This window comes from Corvus cornix, chromosome 2 (assembly GCF_000738735.6).
Source record: "Corvus cornix cornix isolate S_Up_H32 chromosome 2, ASM73873v5, whole genome shotgun sequence".
Taxonomy (NCBI): domain Eukaryota; kingdom Metazoa; phylum Chordata; class Aves; order Passeriformes; family Corvidae; genus Corvus; species Corvus cornix.
The window spans coordinates 82,298,334-82,325,865 of record NC_046333.1 but is presented as its reverse complement, the minus strand read 5'-3'; the positions used below and the strand labels follow the sequence as shown (position 1 = coordinate 82,325,865).

At 42.0% G+C, this 27,532-nt stretch overlaps 1 protein-coding gene across 2 annotated transcripts in view; it reads left to right on the top strand.

Moving 5' to 3' along the window:
• The first annotated feature begins 3,323 nt into the window (after positions 1-3,323).
• ADCY2 (adenylate cyclase 2) overlaps positions 3,324-27,532 on the top strand; it is a 205,755-nt gene continuing 181,546 nt past the window's right edge. For both annotated transcript variants that reach the window (XM_039549160.1, XM_039549159.1), the window contains exons 1-2: positions 3,324-3,646; positions 25,257-25,454. In XM_039549160.1, coding sequence (XP_039405094.1) covers positions 3,419-3,646; positions 25,257-25,454 — 426 coding nt within the window. In that variant the 5' untranslated portion in view covers positions 3,324-3,418. The remainder of the gene's footprint in view (positions 3,647-25,256; positions 25,455-27,532) is intronic.

Sequence of the window (27,532 nt, the reverse complement as noted above, 5' to 3'; positions counted from 1 at the left end):
CGTAAAAGGAAATCAGGTTTGACAAGCAGGATTTAAGCTGTGCTGGCTGTGGCTGGTTACTGCATTGTCCTGTAGGTGCTTTTTGATACTTCTCAGAATAATATGTTTCATGATTTTACTGGGCACTGAAGTCAGACTGACAGGCCTGTAGTTTCTGAGGTTCTCCTTCTTGCCCTTCTTGAAAATCAGGACAACGTTCACCAGCTTCCAGTCAGATGGGGCTCTCTGGATTCCCAAGACTGCTCAAAAATTGTCAAGAGAGATTTTCGGAGGACATCAGCTAGTTTCTTGAGGATTCTCAGATTAATCCCATCAGGACCCATATATTTGTAGGGATCTATCTGGAACAGCAGATCCCACACAATTCAGGGTTGACTGGGATTCGATCATTCTCTCAGTCATGGTCATCCAGCTCAGGGCACTGAGATCCCCTTGTTCCATCACCCATGTTGAAGACTGAGGCAAGGAATGCATTAAACACCTCTGCCTTCTCTATGTCCCTGTTTTGGAGGTGACCATCCTCATCCTGTAATGGGCTGATGTTGTTTCTATTCTGCTTATTGCCATTAATATATTTGAAAAAGCTTTTTTTTATTTCCCCCCACGTTTCTGGCAGCTTCAACTCCGGCTGAGCTTTGACCACACAATTTTCTCCCTACAGTGACAAACAGCATCTCGGTGTTCTTCCCATGTCACATATCCTTGCTTCCACTGGCCATACACCTTCCTTTTTCATTTTACTTCCAAGAGAAGATCCCGGTTCAGCCAAGCTGGCCTTCGGCCTCATCTGTTTGACTTGCACATTTAGGAATTGCCTACGCCTGTGCCCTGGGGAGGTGATGTTTAGAAAGTATCATTTTACTCCCTCTTGTTACCATGTCACTTTCTCTTGCTCTGCTGTTGAAACACCTTATGTCTGGTCTTTCAGAAGAGAGTTACACTTATCCCATTGTTTTGGAAAGGCTTGAGATTACTACTGGGCAACCTTTGGTTTAATTAAGTTTTTGCTGTGGAATTATAATTTTATTTCCTGAGAAATTGCATGAGAGTAATATAATGAGGAATTAGCTGTTACAGGCATAAGGTCTTACTGAAACAACAAACAAATGACATGATCATCACGGTAAACTCTTTGGAATGGCCTGTCCTGTTCAGGTTCAGGGTGGTGGAAAGCAGTGGAAATCTATTAAAGCAGAATCAGCTGGGGGAAAAAGACAACCAGTTCCACTATCTGTATTAACATACTGTCTAAGTTTCAAATGCTTTTGCAAGGATGGCTGTTGTACACACAGAACAGAGAACATGCTTCATTTTGCCTGTTCAGATCTTTTGCATTTTTTTGAGTACTTACAGGATCATGGAATTGTTCTTGAATTTTAAAGAAGTATATATGTGATATTGGTCTTTCCACCTTTGAGAAATCAAAACACGAATGCTTTCAAATACCAAATACTGAGATCTGCTTTTAAAAGAGGTTTTAAGTTGTAATTCTGGTCTGCCTCTTGATTTTTTTAAAACTGCCTATGCTTATCCCATTATATATGTGTGTGTGACAGTGAGGGTGGCCAACTCCATAATTTTTGAAGTGACTGCAAGTAAAGCCTTTTTATGTTGCAAAAATTCTCACACCCACCTCTACTAACTCCTTCCCAGCAATTAATTCTGCCAGAATGTTCTCCCCACAGAGATTTGTGTTCATCCTTCAATCTTATCACTGCTGCTTTTGAGAGTTTTTCACCTTCTCTCTCCTAAAACAGTGGGTGCAGTTGTAACTTTCCACTTCTTCCTCATATGTTCCTCCTGCCCCAGCAAGCACTTCAGGGGAAGGAAGAATGAAAAACAAGCAGCTTTTCTTCCATCCAGCCAGCTGAGAGAACAGGGGGCAGGAAAGCCCAAGTCTCGTCCCTCCAGAAAACCTGAGGAATCTAAGAGGTGCAAATACATGGACAGGGCTTCAGAGCTATACATGCTATTGGTTTCTTTGCTTTTTTATACTCGTGGAGGATGCACCTTTTTCTAGATAGAAAAATCAGTGGCACAGATTTAGGTGTTGAATAGATATTAGTTCACAGTCCAGTTTTGGTCTATATAATCCTAGTTACCTGCCTTCTCTTCCACCTGGTTACCTTCCACTCTTCCACCTTCCAATGGTTAGCCCTCTATTCTGTGTCTCCCATTTATGACAATTTATGACCACTTACATTAGCTCCAGTTTTTCCACCTTTTGTAGGAGCGTAGTACTCCCAAGTCCCTCTTGCTTCTAACATTACTCCAATCACCAGGAGACACCCTTGGGACATTCAGGCCCATTAGCATCTGTGTTGCTCCGTCTCTTCCTCTCCTGGGAGCACTTTGGCAGCCTCTATGAATTTCAGGATGTGACAAAGCAACAACAGAGGGTAGATCAGAGAGCGCAGAGACAGACTTCACCTGTGGGGAGGGACACTCGGGGAAGCAATGGGCTGGGGATGCAGAACTCCCTGTATGTGCTTACAAAGCTTCAGCCAGTACGAGAGATATGTAACTTAATAGTGTTAGATGTCCAGCATCTTTCCAGCGCCTGCTTTGATAGGAATAACCAAGTCCTTTGGAACATGGTAAGCTGGGGAAAATGTATGTTATACTTCCTCCTAACTTGAATGCTGGTTTTGACAAAAATCGAGGTATGATTTCTAAAAAGGGGATTCCGCCTCCGGAAAAGGTACCCAGTGAAACAGTCCTGCAAGGGCCCTCCGCCCGTGGGAGTAATTTCAAATAAATCTCCAAATGTCTCTCCCTCAGGCGCCGGGAGGTGCTGCCACACACTCCGGGGAAGGCAGCGGCGGCCCCGCGGGAGCCGGGCAGGGCCGGGGCCGCCGGGGGCGGGCCGGGAGCGGAACACGCCGCGCTCTCCGCCTCACGGCCGCCGTCGGGAGCGGCAGCTGCGGCGGCACCGCGCCCCTCCGGGCGGCGAGGGCTGTCTGCCCCACGCAGGCGGAGGCCGGGGCAGGTGGCCCGACCCCGGGGGCATCTCCCGGCGCTGGGGCGGAGGGGCGCGGGGCAGAGGCTTCTTTCACGGTCGCCCGCGAAGGCACCTCCCGCTGCCGCTGCCGCCGCCGCCGCCGCCGCCCTGGGGCGCTCACTCTGGGCGGGCGCCCGCTGCCCTCCCCGGCGAGGAGGAGCGCTCCTGCCGCCTCCGCCTCCGGGGGAGCCGGGCAAGGCATGTGCGTGCGGGGTGGCGCCTTCCGGAGGCGCACCAAGCCCCGGGCGGGCTGCGCGGCGGCCGCGGCATCCCGGCGCACCATGCCCATGCCGCCGCCGCCGCCGCGGCTCCTCCTCTCCGCCTCCCGCGCGGGAGCGCGCCCACTCCACTCCCGGCTGCCTCCTGCAGCAGCGGGCGGCGGCGGCGGCGCTGAGGGAGTTGCGCGGGCTCTGCCCGATGTGGCAAGAAGCAATGATGATGAGGAGGAGACGCCGCTACCTGCTGGAGCGGGCAGACCAGGCGGGCGGCGGCTGCGGGGCTAGCGGCGAACAGTCCCGATCCCGGGACTGGCTCTACGAGTCCTACTACTGCATGAGCCAGCAGCACCCGCTTATCGTCTTCTTGCTCCTCATCGTGATGGGCGCCTGCCTAGCTCTGCTCGCCGTCTTCTTCGCCTCCGGGCTGGTAAGAGACGCCCTCCCGGTCCGGGACCCGCGCCATCCCCGGGTTCCTGGGCATCCCCGCTGCCGCCGCCCGGCATCCCCTCTCCCGCCGCCCCCGCTGGCATCGCCGCACCCGGCCACCCTCAGCCGAGCCGGACGGGGCGGGACGGGACGGGACGGGGCGGCCGAGAGCCGGTGCTGCAGCTCCTGCGGCGGAAAGTTGGTGGCGGGAGGCGCCGAGGTGGCGGCGGGGGCCGGAGAACCCCCGCCCGAACTTTGCTGCCCGATATTTAGAGGCGACGCTGGAGCAGCGGCCGCGCGGCTGATGGAGCGAAAACTGAGTCAACAAGCGCATCGAGTTTAATTCACTTAATTCCTTGGCTCCGCTCTCTTCCAACTGGCGGCTTGGCCGTGGTGGCCTTTGTAGTGGCAGGGTTTGGATCGCCGCACAAAAATGCCGTCGGTACCTGTATCTGAAATAATATTTTTAGTGCGAGTAAGCAGGGGCCGTTCCCCTCCTTGTGCTATCTCCCTCCCTCCCCCATGATACCATTCTAGCGTTTGACCCATTTTCTCCAGAAAGCTTTTGGGACAGCACAGCCTTCGTTTTTAAGGAAGGTGAAGTTTGGTCGGTCGGATGTCTTTTCTGCGTGCTCAGCGTGGGCTTTCCAGCCTTCGGGAAGAAAAATGTGTCACAGCAGCAAATGACAGTCGGTATCAGTTAATCTCCCCAGAAATGGTTGGCGTTTTGCCCTTGCAAAGGAAAAGCTGCAGAGGGCAGTAAAATTCTTGCTCCTTTAGAGAGTTTTCCTGCTGTTAATGATTAGAGGCAGGCTATTGGCATTACGGTATACTTCTGAAGTAAAGAATGGGTATTTGAGTGGTCTCAGACTCCTTTTCTTCCCCCCCTCTTTTTGTAAAAAATAAATCCGTTAATGGTCGTCTGGAAAGCTTGGTGTTTATTGAATAGAGCTAGTTATCTCCAAAGGCAAGGATGAGTCGGTCCGTATAATCTAATGGATTCTCCTAGGGGCACTGCAGCTAGTATTTGCTTATACAGAGAATCCTGCTTTCTTGCTTAACCAAACTTTTGTCTTAAAACCTGCAGAAACTGCCTGCAGGATTAGCTAAACTTCGAGTCAATTGGTGGTTTATTTCCTTTTGGTGTTTGAGCTTTTTGTATTGTGTTTTGAGCTTTTTGTTCAACAATTCGTACTGAATAGAAAACAGTTGTAAAAGAGCTAATGTGAGGCCAGTAATGGTGATGCTTCATAATTCAGTTGTTTAATGTCGAAAGGTTTAAATTTTGGAGCTCTGTGTGCAAAATACGGGTTTGACAACTTGTCTCATTCTAGTATGTTAATGTGGGTGCGTGTGCATCAGGGCTGAAGGGACTGTTGGAAGGTGGAGTTGGAAGTCTGTCAGGCAGAGATAAAAGTGTGGAGATGTACCCTATACCTTCCCACAGTTAAGGTGGCAGAATTTGGGCTTGACAGTGTTTAGCACTAAATTTTGTACTTTTCAGTCGTGGTGTGATATACAGCTTGTTTACAAGATGCATGTGGTTATTTTGGTAATTTCATTTCTTGAGGTAAATCATTCACAGTAACGAAGGTGGCATAAAACTGGACCCAGAAAGGAAGGACTGCTGAAAGTTACGGAAACAAAACTGTGAGCTGGCTGAATCTTGCCAGGCATTACTTCTTCGGAAAGAGTCAATTTAATAGTTCAGTCTGCATTTGGAATTCCAGACATACCGGAAGAGGAAAAAAATGCTTTTAAAACCTTTTTCCTGAGCCTTTATCTTTCTGTAGCTAACAACTGGATGGGTGAGTGGAGAAAGAGGTGGGGTTCATCGAAGTTTCCAGTCTACAGATAAAAGTAACTTCAGGCAGAGAGAAAGCTTGCCTGTATGGACTTCCAGCCGCAGGATGCTGGACAAAATCCTTTGGCGCCCTGCCCAGAATTTCACCTAAAAGCGCTTTATTATAGTCTAGTTTCTGCTTGTGTTTGTGTTTAAAATATTCCTGAAGGTTTAGATCTGTTTCTCCCGCATCTGAATAAAGGATATACATTTTATAGAGCTGTGGAATTTTAGTCATTTTTTTGTGCCTCATGATATAAAAGGGACATGTGGTTAGGAGTATCTGAGCCACAAAAGCTGGTATTAATATTCTTATCTTTCTTTTTTTACAACTTGTACGTGTGTGATTGTTTTGACAGAAGACTTAATTTTGTAGAGACCAATGGAAGTGAAGTGGGATAGTTCTGTGCAGATCTGTGCTATGCATCTGAAGTTAAAGGAAATATTTCTTAACAGTTGTTTCCTTTAGATTTTGTACAAAGCATTTAAGATTTCACTGAAAATTACGTAAGCCTGTTGTGGAGACAGAACTCCAAAATGACTCGCTATAACACTCAATTTGTATTTCTTGCTTGTGCTTCATAGAACAGCTTAGAACGTGGAACGTGGGATTGGACATTGTTAGGATGGATATTCATGAAGTGTGAAGTGTTTTTATGTTCTAGACTGTCTTAAAAAAACTTGGAAACCAATGGAAGTGAGAGGAGGCTTTCCTTCTATTTTAATGTTTGATTTGGTTGTTAAAATATATCACTGTGTTGTCTGAGTTGCCTTTTTTTGGTGGTTTTTTTGTGTGGCGAAGTATTCTTAAGTGTTCCCAAACACCGCCAGGCACACAGGGATGTATTCTACTTACTCAGCTCTTTCAACCTGTCAGAATACAAGCTATAGCCTTTCTGATTTCAGGTGAAAAATTTATGAAAGCTGTTGCAAAATTACAGTAAACAAGATTACTTACAAAGTGTGCCTGGAAATCTGATTACTTTTCTTTCAGACAATGTACTGCTATTATTACTGAGAGAGGTTTCTTGGGAGATTTTGCTTTTGTTTCAGAAAACTATTGTGATTTTGACCTTTGGAATTAAGCACTCTGTCTCCTCAAACACTAGATACAAAACTCCTAGAGTCAGCTTGAAAGATGACCATTCACAGCTTGTAGTTTTAAATAATGTAGTGATAGTATCAACCTTTGAATTTCCTGTGTCAGAGTATCCTCTGTATTTCTCTATGTGGCATGAACTGCAAACTGGCAAAATGAGATCAGTCATCCATGTTTAGCTGCTGCTTTAATCAATAGAGAGTAAATGATTTTCCCAAACCTGCGAAAGCCTTTCAGGACTTAAAAATGCCAGAGGTCAGCTTCATTTTCTCTCTGACTATTGTATTGTTCTTTCAGTGTAATATGTAGGAAAAACTCATTATTTGCCTCTCTCTCCCTTTTTAGTACTAAAAGCTTATGGCCATTTTTAGTGGTATCTAGAACAGTTTTGTCTCTGGCCAGAGCATATCTCTTACAACTACAATTTGCAGGAGATTTAAAAAAAAAAAAAAAAGCCATTTTTAAGTTCCTAGTGTAAAGTATGAGTGTACCCAAATTATCTGAAATTGTGATTCATTTCTTACATAATGAAACAAAGCCTGACTGAAGACAGGAGTGATGCCCAAATTGTACAATTTGTTGGAAGGCCATAACTTTCCTTTATCCATGCATTTTTCCACACAATGAAGAGTGCCTAGTCCATGGATATAGGCTTCAATAAGAACCTTCACTTCAGGGACAGCAAAATCTTTTATCTCTTGTGTTGTAAGTGGGAGAAGAGCTAAACCTCTTGGGATCGTCTCTCTGTTCCTTTTCCAAAAACTTATGGTTCACCAGTCTGCTACGAGATACAGATGTGTTTTCTTTTAGGCTGGCCTGTTCCCCTTGCTCAAGTCCTGTAAGTCTGCTGTGTGGTGTTAACATTAGTTGCAGCCCTTATCTCCCTCCCGAAGTCTTGCTGCCACGTGTGACCTTGTAAAGCTCTTAAGATGTGGTTGCTGGTGTGTTGGCTCTGGTGTGCCAGTGTGTGCTTCTTGAGGATGTCCTTGGCCAAGTGGAGCATGTGTTGAGCAAAAAGTGCTTCTGCAATGTGGCATTGAGTTGCCTTCCCTCTTGCAAAGCACAGTGAGATTGTGCTGGGTCAGACACCTAAGGACTGTCTGTGGAGCAGAGGTATTAGTTGCCCCCGCAACCACTTCTTTGAAGTTCCTGAAAAGCTCAGGATTGTGCTGGTAGGCTCAGTTAAGATTCCTGAACCTTTATACGGATTTATAAATTCAAGCAACTAAAGAGGGGCTGCACATGTATTTCACTGACGTATCCAAATCTGTAGCAAAAAGGGGAGTAGTCAATGGTTCTTAAAGACAGAACACAGTTAACTGGGTGGGTGTACCTGCACCACGGCAGATGTACGTTCTGCAGGAATTGATTTTTGGCATCAGACTGACTGAACTTACTGTCAGCTGATCTTGCATAGAAGAAGAAGTAGCTGTCTCCTTCTGAAGGAGTATGTGAAAACTTTTTAGCTGCCAACCTGGTTGGCAGAGAACTGATACTGTGCAAGGAGAGGAAGGTCAGGAGGGTCCTGTAAGCCTCTTGGGGCTTGAACTGAGGTGTGCCATTTCTTTGGGTCCTTGGTCAGAAGGACAGCAAATCCTCCTTCCCTCTATTTGGTGTTATTCCTGAAATAAATTCTTGTTATTTCTGGTAAAAGCTGGACATCAGCCAAGCCCTTCCAGATTTCCACGATCAGAATCTCATCCTGAAATGACAGGGGAAAAGTGTTCCAAGTCCATGTGGAAAAAGTAGCTTTAGCAGACATGTTTCATCATTTTCTAAAAGCATCTGATACGTACCTCTGGTAATGTTGTCATCTCATCAGTTTGGGTCTGAAAAATTCCTCCATCCACACCAAAAGGTCACCACACTGATGATGTAATTTTATATCTCTATTCTTGAGGTGGTCTGTTATAACCTAATTGCATAGAATAATACACCCATACTATAAGATCATTTGTACTCTCAATTTTAGGAAATCTTTTGAGATCAACCCTGTGTAATTTACAGCTTTTTTTAGTTTAAGAGCACCAACTGTTTTCCCAAAGTCCAAGAATACCCAAGGTCTGAAAATGTTCCTTGGAATCCTTGCAGACTGAAAGTAAGCCAAAGCATCTGTTATGGTGTTTTCAAACTCCGGTATATTCATTCCCCCAAGAAGAAAGCTAAATCACAGCAAAGGTAATGAAGTAGGAAAATCCTCACTAATTGAAGGACAAGCAGAGGTTTCTTTGCATGCTTGATGCTATGGTTGTTGTGCCCAGGAGGTATCCTACCTCTGCTTAAACTCGTTCTGACAGACTGTTGCTACTACCAACATGAGAAGGAATTCAAAGTAAACATCAGTGTATTTACAGTGCCTTTCCACAATTCCAGTTATAATTGACTGTACAGTTCTGCTTTCAAGTCCCCTATTAAAATGTTCCATGAGGAGATCCTATGTTCCTAATTATTTTTTTCTTGTCTCTAGACACCATATAGCAATATATTCTTCTAGCTGTAGTTGCTGGTTATTTGATACAGTCTTAGGATATTGCTGTCCTTGCCAGATGTTCCTTCTGATGTTCTCTGAGAGTGACTTTTGTAAGGCAGTATTACCTCTTTAGTCAGGCAGTAAAGGTTGCTGTATCTTCCTGTCTGAAGCAGGAATTGCCTGGCTTTCTGTCTGGTTTCATTCCTCAGTATACATCAGTCTGGGCTGCTGCTTCTTTCATTCACTAATGACAGTCCCAGTACATCTGTGGTTACTTTTATTGCTGCTAAGAGCTTGTCTCATTTGCCTGTGTCTAACATGCTTGGAAACAGCCATCAAGTTAATGAGGTGCTGGTGGCAACCTCACTTTGCATGCCTCTGTTTCATCTTTCGTATTGAATAACCTAAATTCTGAATAAGAATTGCATAAAACTATGGGTATGGCAATGTTGGAAAAATGCTTAGCCTTTAACTGTAATTGTAATCTTAATAAATTTAAGTTTTATGAATACCTTGGCAATAGAAAACTTACTTAATGTCACAAATTGTGACTCAAAATGGTGGATCCACAACTGCTAATCATTACTGCAGCTGGCAGAAATGATAAATAACATACTGACTAGAGCTGTTCTTTACTGTTGTGCGATGGGAAGAAGACAGATGATGGATTGGGCTCCAGTTGTCTGCTGTCTTAATCAGCCTCAAGCCGGGTATGTGGATTCACAAATCCTATACAGGCAACTTCATAGTGGATGTGCCATGGACCTGTGAATACCAGTCTGCTTAATCTTCCTTAAATTTTTAAAAATTGGTTTCAAGTTCCTTGTTTTGGACAGATATATCCAGCCCATTTGTGGGGATCTTAAAACTCCTATAAAATGGTAAATGTTTCTTTGAGTCTTCAAGAGCTCTGCTAGATTAAGGGTGTTAACCAGAGATCACAGTCTCTACTTTGACACTGTGATTAAGAAAACTTATTATAACAGTAGTGGTCACTGAAGCCTTCCAGACTGCTCCGTGCACGATTCCAAACTGATGGACACTTCACACAGATAGATGTGTTCTGCAAATCTCTTGAGCAGCTGGCTGTGCAGGCATCATGGGAACAAAGTTCATTTGAACACTGGTAGTGTTTGATCTGTGCCTACATCCCCAGTGATAGCTGAGCTGTGATCCCAATTATATGCTGCCATAGTAGCTTCTTCATACTTCAAAAAGAATTGAATCAGCTCAAGCCAAATTAATCTGTGATGATGAGAAGATGCCAACAGATTAAACTTCTGTTTTGGGGGATCTGGATCCAAAACCAAGTGAATTGGCACAGTTCCACCCTTTTTTCCTGACTTTTTTTTTTTTCTTTGAGCGTCAAACCTGATGAAAAAAACCTAAACCCCAAAACAGCTCCATGCATTTTCTTCTGCATATCTTTTGTTTTCATATCTCAAATAAGCAGCCTTCAGACACTGAACCTTATTCAGGTGATGCTGAAAATTGAAGGGACTATTACACCATCTGTACAGAAGAGTGTGAGGCTGTGTCTACAATTACTCTCCCAGCTGTCTGTTTCTCCAGCCTGTATAGAAACATTTTCTTTATCTTGTCTCTAATCAGAACTCTTGTTCTTAGTGGTGCATACATGGTATAGAAGCCCCTTGCTGCTTCTGGTGTGACCCTGTTCCAGGCTTGTGTCTAGGAGAGACAGAGGAAATGACCACAAATCATGACCTGTTAGTCTGAGCATCCACTTCTTCCACCATCCATGCTTCTAGTTTTGAAGTTTTACTTACCTGGAAGATGTACTCCAAAGTGCAGGGGCAGTGGCTTCTGGTTGCATACACCAGGGAGCAGCTGGGATGAGAGGTGCTCTGGCCCATCTTTGTTTCCCAAATAGCTTTTCAGAGCTGCTCACTAAGGTTTGCAAAAGTAGTTAGACCTTACTTTTTTTCCACCTACCTCCTCACAGCTGAGCTGTGTAGTGTGGGACCTTTTAAAGACCCTAAATGCTATGGCCTGCACAGTGTGTCTGCCCACTGACTGGATAAATGGGATTGTTGTCCTTCCATTCCAGGTTAAATGTCCATATCCGTGTCTCCAATTTGCTAGTACTTTGGTCAGTCTGGCAGGAAAATCCTAGGAAGACTAGATTCCCCCCAGCTCCTTTTCCAGCAAGATTGATTTCAGGCTGAGGACTTGGACATGTTCTTTCCTCTGAGAGATGTGTTAGGAAAACAGATGCTCTTTGAACTTGGCTCAGCACCTGCTTGCAAGTGCTCCTGTTCCTATAGAATTGTTTAGGTTGGAAAGGACCCTTAAGGTTATCAAATCCAATCATTAATCCAGCACTGCCAAGTCCACCATTAAGCCATGTCCCTAAGTGCCGTATCTACGTGTGTCTTAAACACTGACAGGAATGGTGACTTCAACACTTCCCTGGGTAGCCTGCTCACCCTTTTGGTGAAGAGATTTTTCCTGATATTCAATCTGAGCCTCCCCTGATACAATTTGAGGCCATTTTCTCTTGTCCTATAGTTTGTTGTTTGGTGAAAGAGACCAAGACCCACCTTGCTATGCCTTCGAGGTAATTGTAGAAAGTGTTAAGGTCCCTACTGAACCACTTTTTTTCTCCAGGCTAGACACTCCTAGTTCTCCCAGCTTCTCCTCATAAATCACTTCTGTTGCTTCATGAGTCTTGGCAGGCGGGTATTACCGCAGGCCTGGTTCCTATGGTATATCACCGTGTCCCACAGCCATAGGGAGGAGGAGGAGGAGGAGAAGATCCAGCAGACAGAAATTGTGCAGCAAGATTGATTTATTTAATTATTTTACAAACTCTTTTATAGACTTTTTTCTTCATAGTTTAATTGGACAAAGGATCAGCCACCCCTTGGGGTGATTGGCTAAAATCCTAAAACATCCATTGTCAAAATATTTTTCTACTATACCATAAACAAGACTTTTCAAGGCTGCAGGTGGCTTGGTTGTTTACATAACTCTGCTACCTCTTCTGCGAGAGAGAAAAGTCTCTCACGGACTTAGAAAATAGCAAGAAAATCCTTGCTAGCAGCATTTTTGTATCTACAGGTGGGTGAATTCTCTTTCCTTGATGCAGATACTGTGGTGGTCCTTTGTTGCAGCACAGTGGTCTGAGAACAGTCTAGTCTGGTCAAGACCTAGGAGGTGGTAGGGTAGGTTGTCCAGACCAGTAGCTTGTCCGGTAAACCCCACAGGGCATCCCCACCCTCTGAGTTCATGCCAGAAAACGGCCATAGACTTTCGTTGGGGCTTGTTTTCTGCACCAGTGAGCTCTGGTAATTTTTAAACCTGACTGATAGGTGGTGGGATTTTATAAAGTTGCTTCAAGTGATGTGATATCTGTTTAACAATAAAACAATTTACCAGATTGTTTCTGTTTTCTTTAATTTTTAATATTTTCTTACTTGTACTTTAATGAAATGTGGTAACAGTACTTATGAAAAAGCCCTCAACTAACAGAAAATAGAAATGCCTGTATTTGCAGAATCTGTTTTGCTCTATTTCCTATGAATATGTCTGAAGTTTTACTCCTGAGATGTTACTTGGCAGTTATAATTTAAGTGTAAGTTAACATGTTTGTTATCTTTATTTTAAATTTTATCATAATAGAAATAATAGCCACTGCAGAATGTGTTCTTGATCTTGAAATCAAAAATCTACTAAGGTATCTCTTTGACTTGAAGTCAGTTGAGCTGAGAGACTTATGAGAGTGTCAAAAGTATCCTGAGGGGAGTAAATTTTAAGAGCATTGTTGTGATAGTAATAACGGTGTTTAGTATGTAATTGCACAACCTTAGGAAATACTTGAAAAGTAATTACAAAATGACAGTAGTGCCTTTCAATATTAAAACTGTTTTTCATGCTACCCTATTATGCCGATAAATCTGATAGATACTCTTGCAAAATGTATTTTTAAAAGACCCATTAGAGAGAGAAGCCTAAGTGTACCTTTTTCTTCATTAAACAAACCTTTAAAATGAGCAGTTTCCTTATGTGCTGAAGCTCATGTGCTCCCTGGCTCAAATTTTGTGATCCTTACTTTTAAGTGAGTTGCATCTTGACATTTTTTCTTGATTACAGCCAGATTCTCCAGTTATTATGTCAGGAGGAAAATGGTGAGGGAAAGCCACCTTTTAGCTTCAATTTAAAAGCGACAGCCAAAATATGTAACTGTCAGTATTAAATAGCTCAAACAGTCACATGAGTACTTCTGGCTTCTACAAATCTGAATGAGTATTTCAGACATCGATGAATCTATATGTGTACAAGAAAGGCCATAATTTCACTTTTAATACATGCTACAGTGTAGTTAATCTGAAAAAGATGTCTTTGAGTCTTGTGAAGAAGTATTGTATTATCCTTAATGTTTAGCTGATGGAGCTTTTTCAACAATGACTTGTTTTGAATATAGTCAACTACAAAATAATACGTTCTTCCTAAGTGTTTTACTCAGTTTATCTTCCATGTATTGTGACCTGTATAAACAGTATTTGCATTTACTGGAGAGTTTCTTTAAAAGTATTTTTATAATAGGAGGAAGGATTTTGAGAATATCTGAAAAACAAGCTAAACTAAGTTACTTAGCCACCCTTTTTTGAGAGGAAGTCAGAACCAATGCATGTAGATTAAAGTACGCAAGAAAGATATTTTGATTGCTGTATTTACATTAAAAATTAATAAATGATGTGAGTAGGTTTTAATTACCTCTGGAGCATGAAATAATTACAAAAGTACAGATTTTTGCTCACTTTTCTGCTTGTTGTATCCCCCCTCTTGTGAAAGGGACTGTAGCGGGTTGGGTTTGTAACTGGGCGGAAACACCAATTTAGTGTAGTGGTTTGGCCCAGATACTCATTACTGTTTATCTTCTGTGAGATAAGAATTAGGAAAAACGCAAAGCAGGCACCAACCTTGAAAGAATATAAAGAAGTTTATTAACAGACCTAAAAGAAGAGAAAAAATCATACCACACCTTCAGAATTCTTCTCCTCCCCCCACCTTCCTCCCTTCTCCCACTGACAATGTAAAAAGACAACCCTTGAGATGTTCAGTCTGTTTACCACTTTCATAATAACCTTGTTCAGTCCATTTAGGAAGAGGAGTCTCTCTTGCTCATGCTATGAAAACATTATCACAACGAGACAGCCGCCCACTTCCAAATATCGTTCAGTCCATTTAGGAAGAGGAGTCTCTCTTGCCCATGCTATGAACACATTATCACAACGAGACAGCCGCCCACTTCCAAATAACTTTGTTCAGTCCATTTAGGAAGAGGAGTCTGTCTACTCGCATGCGAGTCCCTTCCCCCAACTTGCAGCTTTTCCCACAACTGCTTTTGAGGGTCCACTCTTGAAGTTTTTTGGGGTACAATTTTAAGGTAGAGCCGTTCAGAAACAAAAGTTCTCTTCACCCATGTCTCTGGGAGCATTTAATCTCTAAGAAATCTTTGGGAGCATCTCTAGGAACTGAGGTTTCTCCTTTCCCATTTGGAGCAAAAGTCCTCATCACTTCCATCACTCCCTGTTCAACTTCTCATGAAATTACAGCTGCGTCAGCATCTGCCTATCTCAGCCCAGGTGCTTTTGCTTACGAGTTGAACACTCCACCCCCATATCTCCATGAAATTACAATGGGATACTCTGATATATCATAGCTTTACAAGAGAATTTCAGCTTTAAGCATCTCCTCTTTCTCTTCCCTCTGGTTTTCAGCTCTTCACAGCACTAAAAGGGTTAATCTCACCCTTGCAGCTGGAATGTGGCTTATTGCAGTGGAGAGGGGGGAGAGTCGAGCTGCTCCAGCTGCCCACAGCAGGGCTGTGGGGGGGGTGGTTCCATGGATGGAACAGGGCCCATCGGCTCCAGGCTGGCCATGGCCCGGCCCAGCCTGGCCCGAGCAGGACCTGGGCTTGGCCCGCTGGCCCCCACACGGGGCCCGCAGCCACCTGTCCCAGCGCTGGGAACGAGAGAGAGAAACTCTGCCTCAGGGTTTCTATTCTTAAGTGTGGATCACAGAGGCGGTCACAATTTTAAGTGGCTTAAAGAATTGTCCATATTCAAACTGGCCACTGATAGGTTCTGTGAGGTCCCAGAGGAAGCTGTAAGCACGCCTTGGCAAGGACATCACTTCTGGGACTATGCTTGCTAACCTATGACAGGGACACTCCAGGGAGCAGAATGTAAGTAACTGTTCTTGGTCTCTGGGACATGGTTTTCCTTTTGTGGCTGCCAGCTACTGCCACTGGGTAGGACAATTTTAGAAGTGCACCAGCTGAGTGTCGTAGCCACTGGTAACTGGGTTTGACCATCCTGTTTTTCATAGGCTGTTACGTGTTTTAAAGCAAAACTTTTGATAATTGGCAGCCTAAGAGAAGATTGAGATGCTGCTGGATGACCGTAAGGCACGACAGTCCCGTTCATATTCCCTGACCCTGTTTGTGGGCCTTCTGAACCCCAGCTTATTAAATACATAGTTGTGTGCACTGACAGATTTTATATGACATGTGGTTAGCAAGAGGAGAGGACACAAATCTGTGGAAAATAAACCTAGAGAGAGAAAACTGCTGATACGGCAAATGAGGCTGTATAAAAAAACCGCTTACTGTTCAGGTTGGGTACATGGTATTTGCACAGGGCATATTTTTGAATATAAAGTATAGAGGCACACACATCCTGGTTCTACTAATTATGTTTTTGGCAGGGATAGGTGTCTGTCCTGTATTCCATGGCAGTAGGGAATGGTCATGGGCTCATGGGGCTCTGGCTACACCTTTGCATGCGGATAGATCCAGTGGAGGTTGTTCCTGTTGGCCTGAGATGGACACTACCTTTAAACATCAGAAGAGCTGAATTAAAGGGCAGTCTCTGCACTCCATGCAGGGAAGAGAAACCTTAAAACCAAGTGTTACTCCTTTAGAATCTAGCCACTGTATTGCAGCTTTGACCATTCTTGAAAACTATCATTTGGAAGTGGTGATTGAACCAGAATTACGGTGTTCGTCATGCATTGAGGTGGCATTGTGATGTTCTCACCTCTTTATTCTATTTTCCTATGTTCTGCATTTTGGGTTGTTTTTTGACTGCTGGTGAGGACCTAAGTAATGTTGCAATGGGTCTGGCTAAACACCAGATCTCTCTATTTCTAAGTATTAGTAGCCAACCAAGAACCTGTTGTCTTGTGCATAAAATTAGGACTGCTTTGTCTGAGGTGTATCTCTGCACACACATCTCTGCTGAAATTCATCTGCCATTTTCTTGTTCCATAGTGACTTTTATGAGATCCTTTTGTGTTTCTTCATAGTTGACCCTTATCTTTGCCAGATTTCTATTCAGCCCTTTTCCCAAAGTGTTTATGGATATTTTGAACACATACCCTAGGATTCCTGAGGCCTTTGGTACCTTTGTTTTTAACAATTTTTCCTAGGGTAGATGCGAGGCCTGCTGGTACTTCCCTTAGTCTTTGAGAAGGATCCCAGGAGAGACTGGCATTACATCACATGTCTGTCTTTGGATACTCTGGAACTTTTGGGTGCAGGTTACATGCTACTGCTGTTTTAGCTTTCTCTTCTTTGAGTCTTACTGGCCGTTTCTGGTGAATCCTGACTGCTTGTGGTGATATTTTTTTTTACATTTCAAATTTCTGCTTTTGTCTGTAATGCCTTTCACTAATGCTCCAATTTGAGACAGACTTTTTGATGTATTTCCCTGCATAGATTATTTTGGAATGAGAATTGTCCCACACTGAACACAGATAAAAAACAAAACAAAAACAACTCGAACCTTTTCTGCTACAATCTGTTCTTCTCTAGTTGTTTTTTTTTAATACCTGCATTGTCTGTTTGCTTGGAAGTCCTTTAGCAGGCTGCCAACTCCTGATTATGTTTCAAAAAGAATTTACTACTTATTTGTATACTCTTAAAAATAATTTCTCAAGCAAGTTCTTTTCTTGGCTGGCATTATTGAGTCTTTATATTAATTGAATCTTTATATTAAATCCTTTTTTATCCCCTTTCAGGTTGTTGTTTTTTTTTTTTTTCCTATTAAAGATAATTTTTGAAGCTTCACTACTTGGATGTTGAGGCGTTCTGGTTGTATTTTAGTCTTTTTCAAGTTGTTTAGGGGAATTGGTTAGCTTTTGCCCTGTGCCTCTGAGTTTTACAGTGTCTTCAGGCTCCCTACAAAGATTTTAATCTGTAAGCTTATAGCTGCCCCTTTCAGTTTTGGTGTTTGGGTCTTGTCATTTGTTTGCTTAACAAGATTTGTCATTGGTATAAAGAAGCTCCTCAATAGCAATATTTTGTGAATCAGATTCTTTCCATTTCTTGAGATCAGATTAATCTCAAGATTGTTTTCTCTTTCTTCATATGGGTGGGTTTTTTCATCTGTGTACTTGTTTGTTTTGTTTTTCAGTAGTGCATGAGACACAGACTGTGGTCTCAGCTTCCATCTGCTGTTGTGATCCTTAGCAAATCCATCTGGGAGTCACTAAAGTGTCCCTTGACCTGCTGTGTTTTCTTCTTTGACAGCCTTCCTTATATCTGCATGATAACCAGTCCTCTAAGTAATTTATTTTTATGAGGCTTTGCTGTTCAGTCTCTTTTTTTTTTTTTTTTCTCATAGCCACTTTATACTGTTTGTTAATTTCTTAGACTGTTAATAGAGGCCTTTCTTCAGTCCCTGCTGAAGTGTATGGCTTTCAGTCTCTTTCTACTTTTTCATTATTCTGCTGATGGTTTTTTTTACACCAAGTTTTCAGTAAGGCTATTGTGTAAATAATGCTTCAACAACAGGCATTTTAGTTCTTCCATCTAGCTTCCTAGGCTTGTAGAGAAGAGTGTTTACTTTCGTATGGGTGTCTTATTTCTCTGACAGATTTTAAAAAGAGAATCTGTTCTGCCTTTCCTTTGCTGAAACCTCCTTAGTTGAGTTTAATCAACTTCTGTCCTTTCATTTAGTTGAGACTTACCAGTCTCCTTGACATTACTGCTTCTCTTGAACCATGCACTCTGTTTCTATAACAATCAATCTTTAACATTCAATTTGAATGTTTTCCTATGATGTTGCAAGTGCTAGCAAACTCATTCTTATCTAGTTTAGGTGAAGCTCAGCTACCTTCTAGAGACAAAATCCCTATTCCCCAAATTTCTCAGTTTCTTTAATTTCCCTTTTGAACACATTTTCTTAGCCGCTTATTAAACTTTTGCTTTCCACCCAGGTTTTTTTTTGGGGGACCATTTATGGGAATGCTACAATAGTTCTCTGCTTCTTCACTAGCAACAAATATTTTGCCTCCAGAACTTTTATTTCAACTTCTTCTATTACTGTTATTTGCACAGCAGCCATGGCACCTCCAAAGAGCTTTTCCAAACACTCTGTGAGGTCTGATGTTTTTTGCATTAAAGAGAGAAGTCTGTGATCTCTGGCATGTTAAGACTTTGTGTTCCTGATAATCATTGCTACAACACTGAAGCAGACAAGGTTCACTTATAGCTATCAGGCAAACTTGGAAAAATCTGGATACAATCATTTTCTACTGACTAATTGAGAAGATAAATAATATCTATATGTAGCTGGACTAGCTAAAAAAAAATCCACTGGCCAAAAGTGCTTGGCTCGGTAGTCAGGCACGTGGGTGGTCAGAGGGGTGTTCACAAGACCTGCAGGGCTGGTCACTGCATTGTCACTGTTAGTCCTGTGTGCTCACAGGGATATCGCCTGCAACGTCAAAGAACAGTTCCTGTGGGATTGCAGCAGAGGTGCTGCACTGGTGCAAAACTGCACACTTCTCATACAGGCAGCACATTTACAGCACATGTTGTTCACGGCTTTCAAGCCTGGGGAAAGGCCCCAGGTAGCCCAGAATGTCATCGGAAGGGTTTGGATGAAATCTTGCTGCTCCAATAATGTTCCCATGTACTAATGAATACAGAATAGCATAGAATGTGGCCATGGATGCAGAACTGCTTCTCGTGGTTACATGGAACATCATGCAGCAGCTGGGCAGTTGTAATGCCATATGATCCATATGATGTGCAAATGGCTGGAGTGACGTGCATCTAGTGGGGAGTCAGATATCTCTGTGTGCTAGCAGCAAGTGTAGACTGCACATCAGACTCATTAATAGACAGAACTGAATTTCTCAAGACAGCAGACATCATGAAAGAACTGGATTGGAGCCTGATGCTGTTATCATTGATCTGCTAAGCCAGACAGGGAATGCTGAATCAAGGAGAAAAAAATTCGGGCATGCAGCTACATAGGGCCTTAGTGAAAATGAAAAGCTTCATTGACACAAACTTCAGGATGGTTTGATTCAAAGATACAGTTCAGTTAATTTTCTGCTAATGTCCTTATAAAAAAAAAAAAGCACTTGTGAAAGCTTCTAACCATGCATCTAAGCAAGAATAACAAGCAAAGTTTTATGTTATGAAAGATAAATGGTGGGCACAAAAGACAGAGAAGTCTTTCTGACTTGTGGATCCAGAAAATACTGTGCAGTCTTGGAAATAGCATCTGGCCTTAAAGATGCTGCACAATTTCTGAAGTGGAGATGGAGTAATACTAATGGAATTGATGGAAAAGAAACCTGGGACTGCTGGCCAGAACTTTTCAGTTGTTGTCCTAAATGATGAAATCCTAGATGAAACTGTACAGCTACTTGGCCAGGAGCAGGGCACAGCACCTCTTAGTAAAATGGAGATTTTTCCAGCTGTCTAGCAGATGGCACACAGTGCAGTCAGCCGTAAGCAAAGTCACTAAAATATAAAACCATAGGAGAGGGGTCACAAGTAGCCAGAAGACTTTTGCAGATTTTGTAGAGAAATATTTTTGAGATGTTAGAGAATTTAAATGCTGTCCAGTTTTACAAAGAGAAGGGTGATTATGTCTTCTGAAAATCATTGTCTCAAGTCCTGGAACATGTTTTGCAGGAAAAATGGGTGGTTTTTTTCCACAGAGACAACTCAAAAGATTTTTTAAGTCAGACTGGTTAAAGAAGGATGTTTGATTGAGAGGTCCGTAAGCTAGTAATCCTTCAGCCCTGTAACGTTTCTTGTAACACTCAACACTTTTGAAAATAGCTGCATGAAATTGAAGATACTGAAAATTGAATAGATGTATGAAATAAAAAATTAAATCAGTGTCTGAAGAACATTACTCACTTGGTTTTATATTTACATTTAGAAAGTGTTTCATTGATCTCAGCAAAAAGTGATTTTAGTAGGAATTTAATGTGGTAAATGGTTTGAGTTAATTCAAAGCGTGTGATATTTCAGATCCCAGCAGGAGTCCTCTGTATATAGACTGCTGTTGAATTCCATTAATCAAAAAAGAATAAAGAAAATATGTCAAAAGAATGAGGGACCATGTTAAAAGATTTTATGCTAAAACTGGCATTTTAACTGCTTATTTGTTCATTTTTATGGATTGTTTCATCTGACTATGTTCTTATATATAACAGTGAAGTGCTCTACAGCAGCTTTGGTGTTTAAAATTAAACTGAGGGCATGACATTATCTGGGAAAGAACAGGATGTCAATTGAGAGAAGGTTGTGGGTTTTGGAAAGATGAGTGAAAGCGACTCTTCAGATTTTACTGGTGATAACAAGATTATCACACTTTGGAAGAATTTGTGGGGGTTGGAAAAATTTCTAACAGTAGACTTTTTAATTTCTTCAGTAATTAAAAGACAGCAAGATAGAAAACACTCAGGGAGACAGAGCTGTCAGGTAAGATCCATGTATTGCGGGCTTAGCCATTATGTTCAAAAGTGTCATGCTGATATTTTAATTCCGTTACCTCTGGTGTATTTTAATTTCTGAGACTAGTGGGAAAAAAAAAAGGAAAGTGTTTGGGTTTGTTTTTTTCTTTTTTCCCCCCACCTCTTTGAGGACTGGTTAAGGTAACAGAATAGCTAACCTTCAGGATTTTTCAGGTTTTTGCAACACCCAACCTGCTAAATACACTAATAATTACAAATATTTTTCTGGAAGCTGCAAGTTCTAAATGTCCTGCTCTTAAAGTTACAATTCTGTAAAGATTTAGTTCCTCTGAAGTAATTAAAAATAGCTTCCAGAATAAACCTCTGCCTTACAGGGCCTGCTTTTCTTGACCTGACATTAACATGTGTTTTAAAGGCAGGATTGTGAAAATCCCCCTGTACACATAAAGTTTCCATAAAGGGTAAAATTATAATAAAGTTTTATTTTCTCCTATATTTTATGAATTGCCTAATGTGTACCCTATTCTGTCTTTAAATTTCAATTTTACTTCAGAATTTGTTTAGTGTATGGTGTGATGCAAGCAGCTTGTCATCACAGAAGGATGTTGTCCTGTGTCAGCTCAGAGAGGTCACCTGTGCTCAGGAGCTGATACGGTGTGGTCTATTTTTTTTTTTATTTCCTTCCATTTAAATCAAAATGTAAAATTGTGTAGTAGGCAACCTGAGAAGGGGGGAAAGCAGAAGTAAAATTTTAGATTTAGTGATCAAAATATCTCAGCTAAGTGTTGAAATCAGTGTATGCCTAAAAAAGGAAACTGAGTAGCTGTTAATTTGGAACAAACACTTTGATGGATTGATCTAATTATAGAATACATATAAATATATGTAGCTGCATGAGCATTCATGTACTCTAAACAGACATCTAAATATTGTTGATTTGTTATGAAGCCAAATCCTCCCAGAAAGTACAGTAGTTTTGTTATTTTTTACCGATGTGGAGAAGCATGCAGTTGAAGTGCATCTGGATTTTCTCGCCTAGTATGTTTGTAGCATGATCCTTATCACTGAAATGCCAATTTGCCATCATTAAAATATGTGTTTTTCCACAGTCTTGGCTTACTCCAGGAGCCTGTGGCTTCCTTTGATGCTGTGACTTGGGCTGCGTGACAGATGGTGCAAGGAAGTTAATGTTGTCCTGTTGCCTGTGACATCTGTCTCTTGCCACAAGAGTTTGGCAATCCCACCTGGAAGGGTAGAAGTCAAAGGTTGAAGTTAAATGCTTTTGATGTTAACTGAGCTGGCATTGGTTGTGCCAGATACTGAATCAATTAACTGAAACAAGTTTCTTAGATGGGATTGATCAAAAGTCACAACATTCATATATATAAATCAGTAGTTCTTCCTACTAGTAGGTAGGTTTTATATTTTTACTATGCAAGATTGCACGTATGTTACTCTATGCAGCTCTGTACTTGTGCAGACACTAACCCCTGTGCCTAAATTTAAGGCCATAGTTTTGTTTTCTGTGTGACTACCCAAGTGCTTGAAAGCCTTCATGTGTATATGTGATATTTGGAAGCTTCGTGTTTGCATTTCAGGGTTAGAATCACCACTTAAAATTTCTTGACACTTTTTTTGCTTATACCGTGAAAGTCAGTGTTGCAATAACAATTGCTTAAATGTGTGACTTCATAAATCCAAAAGGGCATTAAAAACAAGAAGAGTTGAAAGATGAGCTGACTTTTGTCTGGCAGGGTGGGGTATATTGTGGTGGTCTCCTTGGTTTGAGCCTGTCAGGGTGGTGGCTGGAGCTGGGAGCAGCTGGGTGTCCCAGTCTGTGGTGCACATGCAGGCAGGGCAGCAAGAAAAACGAAGAAATGGGAACAGCGGAAGGGGACAGATTTTTACAGCAAGTGTCTCTAGATATCAGGTTGTAAAACTTACTAGATCAGGGGAAAAACAAAACTAAAAACAAACCCTGCTGATGGCATTTTTAAGTGTTTGTAAATTTACAAATTTATTTGTACATTTTTCGTTTTGATTTAATTGAAGCAAGTCTTATATACATAAGAAAGGAAAAAAGTCATATTAAGATACTTTTAAGTAAAATGTCATGTATTTGATTTGAAAATCTGTCAATAAACAAGATTTAACAGGGCACTAAGGAAGCAACTAAAAAAAGGGGAAAAAGAAATGTTGTTTCTTTGTGCTTAGATGTCTTACAAATCATCAAATACGTACTTTCAGATTCTCTTGAAGCTTTCACCAGCATGAAAAATGGATCTGAGGCTTTTGTGCATGAAGTCTGTGGTTACTGTTGCAGCAGTAGCATTTGGGGCCTGCTTTTGGGAATCCTTGTTGCTGCAAATGAGGCTGTTAGAATTCAGAACAGCTGGGGAATGACTAAAGATCCCGTGACTGTACTTTGGTATAGTGGTGTTTTACTTCAATCAGGCATACCATTTTGAGCATATACAGCAATAGAAAATCAAATATTTATTCTTTATTAATGCATCCATCATTAGATGATTTAAAGATGTTAGTGTAGTAACTTACAAGTAAGTTCTGTAAATAAATTTAAATATTGAATATTCTGAATCTTACTTCACGTTATATTCTAGTCCTTGCTCTGGGTGTTGTTTGTACATTCCAAAGTAAGCAGTTGCTAGGAGGAAATGTATATATGTAATCTAGAGTCTGTACTTCCAGATAAATACTTTAAGCAGAAGCAAATCATATAGTACCTTGCAACTATCCCTGTCAAAAAGACTTTTATAGAGCTGTGGACATAGTTGATTTGTGAGGCATTTTGACAGCTGCATTGTTCAGCGTGATTTACAGTTTTCTCAATCGGCTTCAAATAAGATTAAATCATAGAGTGTTTTGGGTTAGAAGGGACCTTAAAGATCACCTAGTGCCAACCCTCCTGCCCTGGGCTGGCACACCTTCCACTAAACAAGGCTGCTCAAAGCCCCACCCACCTTGTCCTGTACCACTTGGAGAAGGGAATTATCATCAGCGCATTCTGGGAACTGCCTGGATTGCTCATGCCCTGCTGTGTTGCCCATTCAACAGGTATTGGGGTGGCTGAAGTTCCTCATGAGGACTAGGACTTGTGAACACGAGGCTGTTCTTGTCTGTCTATAGAGGGCCTCATCTTCTGAGTCTTCCTGGTTGGACGACCTGTAGCAGACTCCCACTGTAATGTTGCCTATCTCTGCTTTCCCTTTAACCTCGCTTATAAGCTCTCAGTCAGCTTCTCATCCATCACCTGGCAGGGGATGCTCCATGACATAGAGGGAAGCACCCTCTCCTTGTCTCCCCTCTCCTGTTCTTCTTAAAGAGCCAGTATTCTTCCATTCCAACCCTCCTGTCATAGGAGCTGTCCCACCACATCTCTGTGATAAGATCCCAGATGCACATCTCTTGTTTACTTCCCATGCCCCCAAAGCCAGCGTACTGTCTAGAGCGGCTGGAATTCCTTCTCCTGCTGACTTGCAATCCCTTTTCAGATGCAGAGCATCTCTTTCTGGTATTGGCATCAAACTTCTAGGAGTGGAATGAACTTAAGTTCTGTTCGCCTGCCAACTTTAGTTTGGTGAGAATTGGTGACAAAACTACTTGTGTTCTGGAGTCCCTTACCATCACCCTCTGCAATCCTTCTTGGTATTGCTCAGACTACTCCTGGCTGTGTCACTGGTGCCCGTGTGAACCTACAGCAGTGGGTAATAGTGAGCTCCATGAGGCTTGGGAATCTCTTGGTGGCATTGCTGATACGAGCCCCCAGCAAGCAGCACAGCTCTCAGGGGTGTGTCAGGTCAGCACATGGGCGCCTCTGTACCTCTCACAAGAGAGTCCCTGCTGCTGTCACCCATCACGTTCTCGTGGTTGCGTTGGCTGTTACACACGGAGCAGATGGGGCTGCCTGGCTCAGCTCCAGCACCTCTCCTGATGCGATGGGTCTTTTCAGTCTGCAGAGCAGTGAAAAGGTTCTGCAGGGGCATGCTAGGCTTCAGGGGAAGTTTCTTTCTCCTGCAGATTCATGCTGTTGCAAGCTTTCATTCTTCTGCATCCCTCTCCGTTCTGTGTGTGCTGGCAGTGGAGTTGTTGGCTGGTTGGCCATGGGCTCTGGATCCACTGCAGACTGAGCTTGGAACCAGCTTTCCAACCTCATGTTGCACACACTTCTCACAGCCTACTGCAACTCAGATTAGTAAAAGAAATGGTGTGCTCTTGTGGTTAATATTTGCAGTAGTAGTTATGAAGATGATGCTCCACATAACAGCTTCTTACCATGAAAGAAACCGTGTTTTAATTGAAAGTCGCTTTAGATATCCAGTCATGTCTTTTTGGGATCTCCATGTACAATCAGTTTAGAGTATGTTATTGGTGTCTGACCTTTAATTACGTTAGCTTTTAACTTCCTTTTCATTTTCCTCTGTTTCCAGGAAGTTGAAGACCACGTGGCATTTTTAATAACTGTTCCAACGGCCCTAGCAATTTTTTTTGCTATATTTATCCTTGTCTGCGTAGAACCTGTATTTAAGAAGCTGCTTCGTATATTTTCTCTGGTGGTCTGGGTATGTCTTGTTGCCATGGGATATCTCTTTATGTGTTTTGGAGGAATCATCTGTCCCTGGGACCAGGTAAGACTGTCATTATTACTAATTTTAATTCCATTGGGTACATTTCCAAGAACCATTCTATACAAAAACATTCATGTTCATTTTTGTGGGACATCTCACAAAATGTTTTTGGGACTAAGTGGTTGCATGCTGAGACTCCCTCCATCTGTTTTAGAAATACCAGAGATGTGCATACTTAAAATATATTAGGAAATATTAGAAGGATTTTGCTTTTATATTTTTAAGTTCCTTTGTATAATTAATACTTGATCCCAATCACCTTTGTAGAGTGAATATTTGATTGTAGTGGCCAGTTAACATGGCAGTAAATGCTAGTTTTGTTCAACACTGCTGATGCTATCTTTCTTAGTTTAAAATGTTTGAGCTCTTAGTGTAGGCTTTCTGTGGTCTTCAGGGTGTTCTCTAGCAATGCATATGAAAAAAGGACTGGGAGTCTCCTTACTTGTCTGGAAAAATGGATGAGTAGAGAAGCAGTGAAGTACCCTTCACATTTTTAAAATTTTGTAATGAAGACAAAGAAAAATATAATTGCAGCCTAATAGCTGCATTCAGTAACTGATGTGCAATATCCAACGCTGCGTCTGATCGATTCTTCTGAGTTTGCCACATCATTTTCTTTTCCCCAAACCATTCTACACAGGAATACTCCTCATATAATATTTTTAAAACTCTTCAAAGGATGGAAAAATTTTTTTAAACATACAAATATGTCTTCTGAAAATTTCATGCTGATTCTATGAGTTTAACCTTTAAATGTTATTACTCTATCCAGAATGCCTTCTAGGTCCTTGAGATAGACTTGAAATAAATTCTCTGACTTTTTACTCAGATCTTGCCAAGGCTTGGGCAAATATTGAACTTCAAGTAGTTCCTTTAAATTCTTTAATGTAAATTATTTAAATTACTGGTGTATGTTAGTAATACTTTTGGAGCCGTTATCTTTGTGGGTAACTTTATATTTTCATTTTCTTGGAAGGTTGTGGGATTAATTATCTAAGAAACCTCCTACCTTGTTTGGGTTTTTTTTTTAGGTTTTTTTTTTTTTTTCTTTTCAGTATTTAAAACGACCAAACCGGGTCACACTTGCATGTAGTAAAAAGCAATCAGAACATGAAATAATTTTTTCTAGATATGGATTTCACTCTGGGAGTGCCTGTATCTTTGTAGTATCAGGTCTAGATAATTCACTTGGTCTTACTTTTTTGATTTGTTTTCGTTGGCAGTTGTGTCATGTCATGCTAGAATATTTCAGACGTTCAAGCTTAGATGCAAATATTTAATTTGCCATATTATTTATTCATTGCAAAAGATACTGAATTTAATTTTGGTATTTGAAAATGGGATAATGGTTTTCCAAAGCACATGGACTGAAAGAGATGTAGGAGGGATACTGATGTCTTAGTCCTGGAGTTGTATTTAGCCTGTGAAAATGATTTGTCCTGCGTTGCTTTCCTCTTAGGAAAAAAGTAGGCATTCCTACAGCATGCAGGGATGTGTCTGGCCCCATGACAGAGGAAGGACTGTGGAGCTCTGGGAAAAGCCATTGTCTTCCTGTAGGTTGCCAGGACACAACTCCTCTGATGTTTCAGTCTTCTCTTTGTTTTGTGTGCAAGAGCTGCTTGGAGAAAAGGATATTTGGGACGGAGCTGCCTCTCTTGCTCTGCCGGCAGCAGCTGGCTCCAGGCAGCCGCCTTGCCGAGTGCTTTGCAGGCTCCAGCTGAGAGAAGGCAGGGCTTTTCCGGAGTGCCTGGACCTGGCGGCAGATGTCTTTGGCATCTGCTGGGAGAGGGGCTGTGCCAGAGTAGCCCCTGGCCACTGCTGGGAGTCCAAGGTCTCCCTGTGGCTCCCTGTAGTGGGACCCTTCACTTCCCCAAACCTGCTTTTTTTTCCCCCCTTTGAACAGCAGACCACTTTTGTGGATTGCTTTTGTAGGTGTACTTTGCCTAGTGTCAGTTAAGAGTAAACTATGGAAATATAGGCATCTTTCTGGGAATTTGACACATTACACAAAAGACTAATTGCAGCTATGATGTTTTCAAACATTTGAAAAAGATCTGTGAGTAGTAAAATACTGCCTT